Below are 12,372 nucleotides of genomic sequence, written 5' to 3' on the forward strand. Positions count from 1 at the left end.
TGGTAAATAGTTGCAGGAGTAGGCCATTCGCCCCTTTGAGCCAGCACCACCATTCAATATGATCATGGCTGATCATCCAAAATCAGTACCATGTTCCTGCTTTCACCCCATATCCCTTGATTCCGTTAGCCCTCAAAGCTAAATCTAACTATCTCTTGAATACTCTGATCTGTTAAACGTTGCCAGTGTCATGGTGGGCAAAGCCTTTCAGATTTTGTATGCAAAACCAGGCATATAGAACTTAGTACTTAGAACAGTACAGTACAGGAACTAGCACGTCAGCCCACAATGTCTGTGCCAAATATGATGCCAATTTAAAGTGATCTCCTTTGCTTGCACATGATCAATATCCCTCCATATCCATTGGCCAAATAAAAGCCTCGTAAATGGCACAATCTATACCTACTCCCGCCACCTCCTTGTAGCATGTTCAAGGTGCCCGCCAGTCTCTGTATTAAAAATACTTGCCCCACACATCTCCTTTAAACTTTCAATTTCTCACCTTAAAGCTCTGAGTCCAAGGGAAAGAGGTACAGGAACCTGAAAACTTTAAGTCCATGTTCAGGAACAGCTTCTTCCCTACAGCCATTTAGCTATTAAACACTACAAATTCAAATAATCTTTGAACTACATAGACTATTATTGATATTATTGCCCTGGTATTGTTTATTTTTGTGTGTGTGTGTGTGTATTGTGGCGCCACCTGGTGGTTAGGCCACTTACTATGCAAACCCTCAGCAGTCGGGGGTAGGGTCACATGAGGTGAAAGCAGGAGTTTTCACGAGGTATAGGGGTGTGCCCTAATATAAGTATGAGCCCCAGGTCAACCTTCCCCCATTTGCGTGTGTGCTGTTCTCTTTGCTTTGACAATAAAGATCTCTTTGATTCACCATGCGTGGTTTGCTTATTCACCTGCCATATTGGTGACCCCAACGATCCAAAACAGTCATTTTGGATTTAAACGATATTTGCAGCCAACGATCAACCTCAACAGCCCAAGGTCGCTGAAAATGCAGCCCAGCAGAATGCTGTCTCCCTGAAGCTGCCTGTGTTCTGGACATTGCAACCCCAGGTGTGGTTCCAAAAAGCCGAGGCCCAGTTTCAAGTTCGACGCATCACGGCTGATGACACCTGGTACTACTATGTGGTTGGCGCGCTGGATCTGGAGCTAGCCGATCGTCTGGTCACTCACCTATGCATGCCACCGGATCAGGACAAATATGACGGCCTGAAAGCCATGCTCTTGTGGACCTTTGGGCTCAGCCTTGGTGCCTTGGAGGTGCCTTGGAGGGCCCAGAGACCAGGCCCTGTGTCCATCGGGAGTTCAGCTGCACTGCCTGTCCCAAACAACCCCTGTAAGGGGAAGTGCTGTTACTACCACCAACGCTGGGGTCCCGCAGCCCGTCAGTGCCGCTCACCCTGCTCATATCCGGGAAATGTCGGGATCGGCCGTCAGTAGTCGCTGCGGCGGTCGGTCTGAAACATCGCCTCTACGCTTGGGATCGACACTCAGGACGACGGTTCCTGGTTAATATGGGCATATAGGTTAGCGTTTTATCCCCCGTCCGGAGTCGACACTCGTTTTGGAAAGCGGGGACCTTCTCTGAATGTAGTCAGTGGCAGCTCCATACGGACGTATGGGGTTCGCTTGATCCCGCTCTCCTTTGGCCCCAGCCATTTTACCTGGACCTTTACGGTGGCCGACGTTTCCCAGCCGTTGCTGGGTGCAGATTTCCTCCGGGCCCAATCCCTATTGGTGTATGGTGCCTCCGCTTATGGTTCCGGGGGATTTTGTTCCGGCGGCGCGTGGGTCGCAGGAGCCGCCCTCCTCTGTGTTGGTCCATTTACGGGAGAAGGTGGGCACACTTGCTCCTGTTCCGATGTCTCGCCATGGGGTGGTGCCTTCCCACGTTCCATCTGCTCTCCAGGTCTGTTTCTTGTGTTCCTGCGCCATGACGTGCATCGCACGCCGGTGCAGCGGCCATACGAGGAGCCCTTCTGGGTGCTGCAGCGGGGACTTACAACTTTTTTTTTTGACATGCGGAGTCGGCGTTAGACTGTGTCAGTGGTTGAAGCCTACTCATGTCGACCCGAGTCAACCTGTACTGATGAGCCAGCCTCGTCGTCTGATGCGTCCATGGTCCCGCCCACTCCCGCCTTCGCCTTCCTCGGGAGTGTCCCCTGTGGGGGGGGGGGGGGGGGATGTGTGCACAAGGTCCGGCCGCCTCATTCGTCTACCCTTTCGGTTTCGTGCCTCAGGTTCTGGGGGGGGGGGGGGGGAGTCCTATGGTGCCACCCAATGGTTAGGACACTTACTATGCAACCTCTCGGCAGTCGGGGGTAGGGTCACGTGACTGGGCAATAGCGGGAAGGAGTTGTCACGAGGTATAGGGATGTGCCCTAGTATAAGTATGAGCCCCACATCAACCTTCCCCCATTCGCTTATGTGTTGTTCTCTTTACTTTGACAATAAAGATCTCTTTGATTCACGACGCATGACTTGCTTATTCGCCCGTCATCTCTATATAACTAAAACTCTTGTTTGTGCCGACGATGTGTCAATCTGCTTTTCCTATCTACTTCCAAACGCTAGGCCGCAGCCTTCCCATTTTCATATATTCTACTCACATTTTTCCCATTATGGCAATAAACATCTTCCTGTCAAATTCCCACCTATATTTCTGAAGTTATTAATCGTGTTTTGGGGAACTCTTAATTTCTTGCACCCACACATCCACATTTATATTGACTTTAGAAAGTTCTTTGCAATCGTAATGGAGGAAGAGTCGCAGCAGCTGTGTGCTAAGACCCAGGAACTCCAACAAATATAAGCAGAGAATGACTTTACGCTACATAAAAAAGTGAGTTGTGTGGAAGACATAAAATGTCCACAAGCAGGTGATACCAAAGATGCAACAAAATATTTAGGTTGCTGCACTGGTGAACAACGTAACTTTCAACCACGACAGTGGTGTGGCAACAGTCCTACTGCCATCATGAAAATTCTGAGCCAACATCTCAGCATGCATTGTAAATAACTGGAATGTGTTTCCAATCTGAGATCATTTCATAAACTATTGAGATGCTGCCAATTCCTGAAGTTGTAAAGCATCTGTGCACTGCACCTCTGGAATAGTGTGTATTAAAGTTTGTATAGTATTAGACTTCAGCAGTTTAGTTTAGTTTAGCTTATATGGCATGAAACAGGTTCTTCAGCCCACCAAGTCCATGCCGACCATCAATCACCCATTCACACTAGTTCTCTATTATCCCACTTTCGCACCCACTCCCTACACACTAGGGGCAATTTTACATTGGCCAATTAACCTACAGGCCGACATGTCTTTGGGATGTGTGAGGAAACTGGAGCACCTGGAGGAAACCCACAAGGTCACATGGAGAATGTGCAAACGGATAATTTTGTTATTTCTTTGTGAAACAGTACATAAATACAAATTTTGCATACCATTCTTTACCTCACTTTATTTTATCCTTTTTGTTAAGGCCATGATACACTTCAATCAAGTTGAACTTTTGAATCATCCCGTTTGCAAAGAGTTTCTGAAAATGAAATGGTATGCAGTTAGTAGATTAAGCAAACTGGTTATCAAAATGTCATGAATAATCTGCATATTCAATTCATAACTGAAATTTAATGCTGGTATGCTACTGTGATATATACAATTATATGCCTATTCTAGATGAACTTAAGTAATCTTTACCATGTTGCCATACATGCATTTATTTATATTGCCTGCTGAAATCTTAAACTGGAGTAATTTATCGTTTTTGGTGACCTTTCCCCAGGTTCATGGTAAGAGTGGAAATAAAGATCATCTGAAATTTAAATCTCTGAGAAGATATAAAATAATTTCATGTCCTAAACTCTTGACAGAAACAATAATGGATAGATTTTGTCCGCATAAGTCTAAGTATGTATTTGTATTCAAAATAAATCCAAAGTATTGCTTCAACATTTAGTTTTAGAGTCATGGAGTCATATACAACATGGAAACTTGTATGGTTTACATACTGCGCAATTCCAATATGTCTGCATTTGTCCCTTAATATTCTAAACTGGTCCAATACATATATCTGTCCAGATGTGTTATAAATGTTATATTTGAATCCACTTCTATAACTTCCTCTGGCAGCTCATTCCAGATGTGCACTATTCCTTGAGTTAACAAGTTGCTCGTGAGGTCTCTCTTAAATCTCTCCCCTTTCAGCTTAAGCCTATGCCTTTTAGTTTTAAAATCCTCTGCCCAGCGAAATTGACTGTGAGCATTCACTTTCTCTATGTCCCCCATGATCTTGAACAACCCATAAAGTCACCTCTCAGGGTCCTACCGTACAACAAATAAAGACCTAGCCTATCCAATTTCTCCCTACAACTCAAGTCCACAAGCCTGGATAATATCCTGATGATTCTCATCTGCACCCTTTCCAACATAATGACACCCGTCCTGTAGCTAGGCAACCAGAACCGCATACGGTACTCCAAGTGTGGTTTCACCAACGATTTGTACAGATGCAACATGATGTCCCAACTATTGTATATAATTTTTGCACTCAATGTCAAAGTTAGGCGGAGAATGAAAAATGCTAAAATAACTTAAGCCAATAAAGTAATGTATCTCTTTACTGACAAAAGCAATAAACAATTAGAATACATTCCTATCTAGGATACTAGACAAAAAAGCTGAGATGTTCATAATAAAATTGGGAACTAAAATATAGGAATTTTAACACATTACAATAAAATTTACAGTCACAAGTTCTTTAGAAATATCATTATCCTGTGATGCTAGAAATTAATCATCAAGTTTGCGCAAAACAAGGTCCCATGAAGAGAGATTAGAAAAATTATCAAGTGATTTGGTTTAATGGTATTAGTTGGGGTATAGTGGTAGGGCCAGAATATTTAGAGGTGGGGGGGAGGGGGAGGGGGGGGGGGGGTTCTTGTTGTCCAACAGTGCCATGAGATTTGAAAGGGTTTATCCTTGCAACCAAGAGGCAGCAGAAACTTTATTTAGATGGTCCAGAAAATGAGGTGCTGGGATCACAATACATAATTAAAACTCGCACATTTCATTTGGTTTGGTGCCATGAGTTGGTGCTGAATGCAGCCTAATGTTAATACTTGATACTACACAGGAGAGTGGAATACACATTTTTTGGGTAATGTGGCTATGGCTCAGGTGTGGAGGGGAGAAAGTGCAAGCAGACTCCAGTCTGAAGAAGGGTCTCGACCAGAAATGTCACCTATTCCTTTTCTCCAGAGGTGCTGCTTGACCCGCTGAGTTACTCTAGCTTTTTGTCTCTATCTTCGGTTTAAACTAGCATCTATAGCTCATTCCTACTCATATTTGGCCTTCTTGTACAGTGCAGGATCATCTTCTTGAAAGTCTTGGATCTGACCTCAGTTGAGAGTAAATCTCCCTGTTTATCCAAGGTTTCTAGATAGGATGGACCCCGATTGTCTTTGTTGGAACAAGTCTTCAAAGCATTTCTTAATGAAACCGGTGACGTAAGGAGTATTCACTCAGGCTGGATGAAGTGGTTCCAGTTCACAGTCACAAGACAGTCCTGAGGTCCTGCTATATTGCTCAGTGTGTCGATACCTCGCGCTTCAATCCCTGTCTATAAGAAGCAAGAGCAGCACTGACAGATGATCAGACTGATCGAAATGAGTGCAAGGGGTGGAGCATTAGGGATAAAGCTGTGTTCTGAAGAATTAAAACACCTTATAGTGCAGGTGACATTCTGATGGGTATCTGACGAGTTTGTTCCTGAATAGGCAATGATGAACAGTGTTTGCTGTCTCAAAAGAGTTGCCCACTGAGTATAATTTGTCCAGTGCCATTTGGCATTAGCTTGGAGTGGAAGGGAGACCACTGACAGAGATGGAGGTGAATGTCCTCAGTGGCCAAAGGGACAGTATACTCCGGGTCTGGAGAACAGAATTAAGACACAACCTTCACATTGATGCACTACAAAATATTGATCATAAAGCAGATATAGCATTAATAGCATAAATATAACTTAATGGGCACCACCTAACAGCCAATATCCAGATGTAGCTACAAAGTGGCCAAGAGTGCAAATTAAATATTTCAAGATACTTATTTTGGAAAAGAGGGACAAAATGAAAGGTGCAAAAGTTTAGTTTAGTTTAGAGATGCAACGCTGCGACACACCTTTTGGCCCACCAAGATCGCGCTGTCCAGCAATCCCCGTACACTAACATTATCCTACACACACTAAGGACAATTTACTATTACTACCAAGTCAATTAACCTACAAATATGTACATCTTTGATGTATGGGAGAAAACCCACGTGGGTCATGGGGAGAACGTATAAACTCTGTATCGACAGGCACCTGTAGTCGGGATCGAACCTGCTTCTCTGGCACTGTAAGGCAGCAACTCTACCACTGCATCACTGTGCCGCCCTAAAGTTTAGCCCTGAAAATAAAGATTTGATAAAGACAATAAGCAAGCAATTTAAAGAAAGCAATTCACCTCAGAAAAGCCGTAAAGCAGATGTATGGATGGAGTTATGAAATGACAAAGGATAGAAAACATCGGTGTCCATAAAATCTGAAGTAGTAGTGGAAATGTGGAGGAAAGTGCAAGTTAAGAAAGTTAATGCTAATCATGAGACGTTAATCTACATAGCACTGCTAAATTTAATTTGCCCAGGATGAATTCATGGAGCGTGTGTGATTGTCATGATCAATAGGTTAGGAACCACTGAGGGAAAAGGCTATTTTAGTCTTAGTGTTATGTAATGAGAAGGTGTTGATTAATGATCTAGTAGTTAAGAGGTCTTTAATGATCAGATCATAATATGATAGAATTCTATATGAAAATTGAAAACTATTTAGTTCAACCGGAGTGCTAAATCTGAATAAAATAAATTATGGAGGTATAAGGAATGAATTTGCTATGGTAGATTGGAAAACTATTTTAAGAGGTATGAAAATAATTGAGCAATGGCAAATATTTTAAAGAAATAATACAATAAGAAAAACAATCTAACTGTAGTTATTAATAAAAATTAAAGATTAGATTATTTCAAATGAAAAGACTCACAAAGTTGCCAAAGAAGCAGCAAAACGGAAGATTAGAAACTTTTCAGAATTCAGCAAAAAAAAGATCTAGACATTAATTAGTAAAAACACGTAGAATAGTGAAATAGTCTAGCAAGAAAGATAACATTGGCTGATAAGAGCTAATGCAAATGTGTGGAGAAGAAAAGAATGACTAAAGTCAATGTCTGTTCCAAAAAATGGTACTTGTGAATAAGGAAATGAAAGAGAAATTATACATTTTTCAATTAAAAAGACTCAGAAAACCTTCCAGAAATGGAGCAGTGAATGAGAATCTCGGAGGAATGTTCATTATTATGGTCAGCAGCAAAAGGAAGTCGCAGTGTATGTAACAGTTAATTGCAAGTGTATCAACCAATATCATCAGCAGCATGAGTTGCTTAAAGTTGACATGGGCAGAAAGAAGCTGTCGAAATTGCCTGCTCCCTCCTCCCTTCCTCCTCCTGCCTCTGCACCTCCTATGTGTCTTTGCCTTTGTTACAGCTAATGGCTGATTTGTACTATTCTTATGGCAAAATTGCATCCCATATAACAGATCACCGCAAATCTAAACACTCACAACACTGGAGGCTGCAATGATCATCCAGAGAGGTACAAGGAACTGGATTATTGTGTCTGGACATGGCAACATGTCATTTAAAGTATAATTCTGAACCATATTATCAGTTTACTATCTTGTTACCTGAAGCCACCCCAGTCTTATAGTTCAAATACAGATGGTACAATAGCAGCAACAATGGTAATTCTGTAAAATGTTATCTGGTTATCGGGCACTGATTTCCATTTCACATTGCATCTTGTCACACGCCAGCTTTTTGGCGAGGAAATGGGATACATTTCAGTTGACGGGCCCCATTTACAAAATCTGAAGAAGGGTCCTGACCCGAAACGTCACCCATCTATGTTCTCCAGGGATGTAGCCTGATCTACTGAGTTAGTCCAGCACTTTGTGCCTTTTTTCGTAAACCAGCGCCTGCAGTTCATTGTTTTCCCATCTAAAAAGACATAAAGGTATGTAGGTTAATTGCCTTGGTAAATGTAAAAATTGTCGCTAGTGGGTTTAGGATAGTGTTAATGTATGGGGATCACTGGTCGGCGCAGACCCGGTGGGCGGGAAGGGCCTGTTTCTGCGTTGTATCTCTAAACTAAACTAAAAGTATCAGGTGTGAACGTCAGTGGCACCCTGAACCCAAGACTCAAGAATGTTTTATTGACATATATCCCAGATAGAACAATGAAATTCTTACTTGCACCAGCACAACACAATATTGAAGCTTTCTTGTTTATTACATTGTAAACAATGTAATAAACGAGAAAGAAACAAAAGTTCAGTGTGTGTATATATACCCATGCAGAAAACTAAAATCCTCACGCAGCCACAAACTCAGACTGCCTCTTCTCTGGCAAGATAGGATGACATTTTATCTCTTGTCCTGGAGTGCAATGGTGGGTGACAAACTCTGAAGTTAAATATCACCAAATCCAGCTGGATAAAATTCCAACATGTATAACAGTCCTTGAAACAATTTAACAAATTTTCATCAAATTGGTTCTATGTTCTTTGGATTTTATAGAAATGAAAGATCATTTTTTTTGAAACACTGGAGGTCAGTAAGGAACATCTTTGTTATAAACTATCATCAGCAGTTCATTCCTGCACAAGAAGATCACCAGTTCAATATTGAGATGTTGCAATCGTAATTGTAATAGTAATTGATTTATTAGCCAAGTATGGAAGAACATACAAAGAATTTGATTTGCCATACAATCATACCAAAAAAGCAACAAGACACACAACTACATAAATATTAACATAAACATCCACCACAGCGGACTGTGATGGAAGGAAATAGCATGTTATCTTCGTCCCTCCTATACTCCCGCAGTCGGGGCAGTCGAACCATCCGCTGTCGGGGCGATCGAAGCTGCTACAGCCAGTGATTGAAGCTCCCGCGTCGGAGCGATCAAAGGCCCCGATCAGGGCAGTCAAAGCTCCTGCGGCCTGGAGCTCCCAAAGTAATTCCCTAACCAAGGGACCACGAGCTCCACGATGTTAAGTCCCACAGGCTCCCGCGGTTGGAGCTCCCAAAGTCAATCCCCAGCAAAGGGACCGCCAGCTCCATGACGTTAGGCCGCAGTGCGGACGGAGATACGATATGGAAAGAGTCGCATCTCCAAGGAGGAAAGATAAAAAAAAATGTTTTCCCTCCACCCCCCACATAATACAACACTAAAGGTACACTAATATGTACATTAAAAACAACAAAAGAAAGAAAAGGACAAGACAGACTGTTGGCGAGGCTGCCATTGTACGGTGTCACCCACTATTGGGAAAGTCTCGAATAAGGGGACATAGTTACTCTATGGGGTGGGGTGCTGGGGTTGTTGATGAGGTGTTTCATTTCATACTGAGGTACATAGAAATGTTTTCTTGTAGTAGGTGGCGAATATCTTGAATACTGAGTATTGTGGAGGCTTAATAATTAAAGATATGTAAAGAGGAGGGAGGTAATCTTTTGAAGGATCACGTATTTGAGTGCTATGTGAAGCTGGCACAAAGAGGAGTTCTGGCTGGGTAGGCCAGCCATGATCTTGTTGAATGCCAGCATAGGCTTGAAGGGTCAGGCGATAGATTCCTGCTCATATTCCTTGCAGTTTTGTTTATCAAGAGCTGAGTAGAATCATAGTGCCATTATCCAATTTACTTGCATTGACTTGTTAAGAAATGCCTACTTAGACCCTGACATCACCAGAAGGCTCTGTCAGCTAATTTGTTTTATAAAGCTCTTAGCTGTAGTTCACTGGGGGAATCAAGCTTATAATGCTGTATATGAAGACATCTGGAACCTCAGGCACTGGAAAGACCGACTGTGTATCTCATTAACCAGTGAGATCGTGTGAAATAATTGAAAGAATGGCAAAGCGTGAATTCAATGCATTAGACTTAATTTAGTTACAGGATAAGATTTAAAGAGAAAGAAAATTGACCTGAAAGGAAAAGCGTGATATAAATGTAAAATATTTAAGTTGATCCTTTTTGAAATCCCTGACACCAATTTGTCGGAAGGATAGTGACTCCACGGATTAAAACATTCTAATTCTAAGCCAGAAATATTGAATGCTACAGTATTAATGGCCACATTGCTTTAATAAAAGGTTTACACTGTTAATTACCATGTCATTTACTGTAGGCAGGTTTAATGGAAAGTGTAAATGAATATCCTTTGGAAGTAATGTGAGGATAGAGTAAGGTGATGTCTGTGTAAAGCAAACTATAAAATGGTATACAAATGCCAGTATGTTTCTGAGATTTGTAGCTGTTAGATTTGTGGCTCCTCTAGAGATTATGAATCATAATCATAATCATAATTATAGTCATATTTTATTAGCCAAGTAGGTTTTGCAACATACGAGGAATTTGATTTGCCATACAGTCATACCAATAAAAAGCAACAAGACACACAAAATATATTTTAAAATAAACATCCACCACTGTGACTCCTCCACATTCCACATGAAGGAAGGCAAAAAAAAAGTTCAATCTCTTCCCTTCTTTGTCCTGCTGTGGTCGGGGGCCTCGAGCCTTCCGTTGACGGGATGATCTTGGCTCCCATAGCCGACGGTCGAGCCCTCTGCATCGGGACGATCAAGTTCCCACATCGGGGGGATCTCAGCTCCCCCGCGCCGGGCGATCAGACCCCGGGTCGAGGTTAGTCAAACCTCTTGCGACTTTGCAGCTTCCCGACATCAGTCTATACCCGAGACTGCGAGCTCCACGATGTTGAAATTCGCAGGCCGCGGTTAGAGCGTCGATCCCAGGCAAGGGATCGCAGGCTCCGATGGTAAGTCCATGGCCCCGCGCTGGGGCTCAAAGTCAGTGTCGAGCAAGGATGCCAGTTCTATGACGTTAGGCTGCAGAGTGACCGGAGGTATGATCCGGAAAACAATCGTTTCTCCAGCAAGGTAAGAGTGAAAAAAAGTTTCCCCCGACCCCCACCGCTCACCCTACATAAAACAAAGCAGAGAATATTAACACAGACTTTTTAAAACACGCGAAAAATAACAAAAAGGATTAAAAGACAGACAGACCGTTGGCGAGGCTGCCATCGCTGAAGGCGCCACCTTCAGTTATCTGTTAATATAACTGGAGATCTGTTAATAACATATTAACAGACCATTGTCCCTCCCACAAAGATCCAGCACGTTTAGTCTAAGGTAAATATGAATCTATTGATGACATCAGCATCAATTTTACTTCGGAGTCACGTGAGTGACTACGTGAAGAACCCGCCAGGACGCATGCGTTTCATATCGCTTCACGCATTGCGAAACGTTCCCCTGCAGCAGTAAATTTGAAACCGCAACCGACAGGTAAGTGAATTACTCTGCGGTCATTTTTTGTTTCCCGCGCTGTTTTTACAGGGGGAAACTGGACAAAAATAGAGTCCACAAGGGCTGCGTCTAAAACTGGCTGAGTTGCGGGCAGCCAGCAGCAGCTAAAGGCACCAGCATCACCTTGAGTGGGATCAGCTGTGCCCCCGACTTGGCACCCGCACCGGCCAGATCAACACCACGGCCGGGCGGGAAGACAACACAGACAGAGCCGTTGACTCTGACAAGTCAAAACGGCAGGCGGGGGGGAGTATTCCCCTGCAGTGGCAAGTTTTTTAAAACCAAGACCGACAGGTAAGGGAATTACTGCGGTCATGCTTTGTTTCCCGTGCTGTTTTTCACAGGGGGAAACTATGGACAGGAGTCCACAAGGGCTGCACTGGCTGGGAAGAACTACGGAGTTGCGGACAGCCAGCAGCGGCTGACGGCACCAGATCACCGTTAGTGGGATCAGCTGTGCCCGACTTGGCTGACAAGTCGAACTGCAAAGAAATGCCGCGAGGACCAGCGTTACTGGGGCCAAATGGAGCGGCTTATGGAGCACATGCTCCACTGTGACAGACTCTGGGAGATGGAGTCTAGTCACAATGGGTATATAATACACCCATGGCAGCACCTTATCAGGGCTGCACAGTGCATCTCCCTCGACAGAGGGGAGTACTGGGAGCCAATTCTGGGCTAGCTCTGAAGAGGGGTTTTGCTGAAGGAAGAAATCAGTGTGCAGGGGGTGCAAGAACAAGGAAACCTCCTGGAAAAGGAGTCCAAGTTTGTACATCTAAAAACAACTACAGGAACATGGCTGTAATAGACACTACTGCCAAATATTTGGCACCGGAAAATGGGTATCCCTCAAAAATTTCCCAC

At 43.4% G+C, this 12,372-nt stretch overlaps 1 protein-coding gene across 1 annotated transcript in view; it reads left to right on the plus strand.

Moving 5' to 3' along the window:
• trpa1 (transient receptor potential cation channel subfamily A member 1) overlaps positions 1–12,372 on the plus strand; it is a 96,087-nt gene that overhangs the window by 64,013 nt on the left and 19,702 nt on the right. The window contains exon 19 of the mRNA XM_033019309.1: positions 3,505–3,575. Within this exon, the coding sequence (XP_032875200.1) occupies positions 3,505–3,575 (71 nt within the window). The remainder of the gene's footprint in view (positions 1–3,504; positions 3,576–12,372) is intronic.

Source organism: Amblyraja radiata, chromosome 4 (genome assembly GCF_010909765.2).
Source record: "Amblyraja radiata isolate CabotCenter1 chromosome 4, sAmbRad1.1.pri, whole genome shotgun sequence".
NCBI lineage: Eukaryota > Metazoa > Chordata > Chondrichthyes > Rajiformes > Rajidae > Amblyraja > Amblyraja radiata.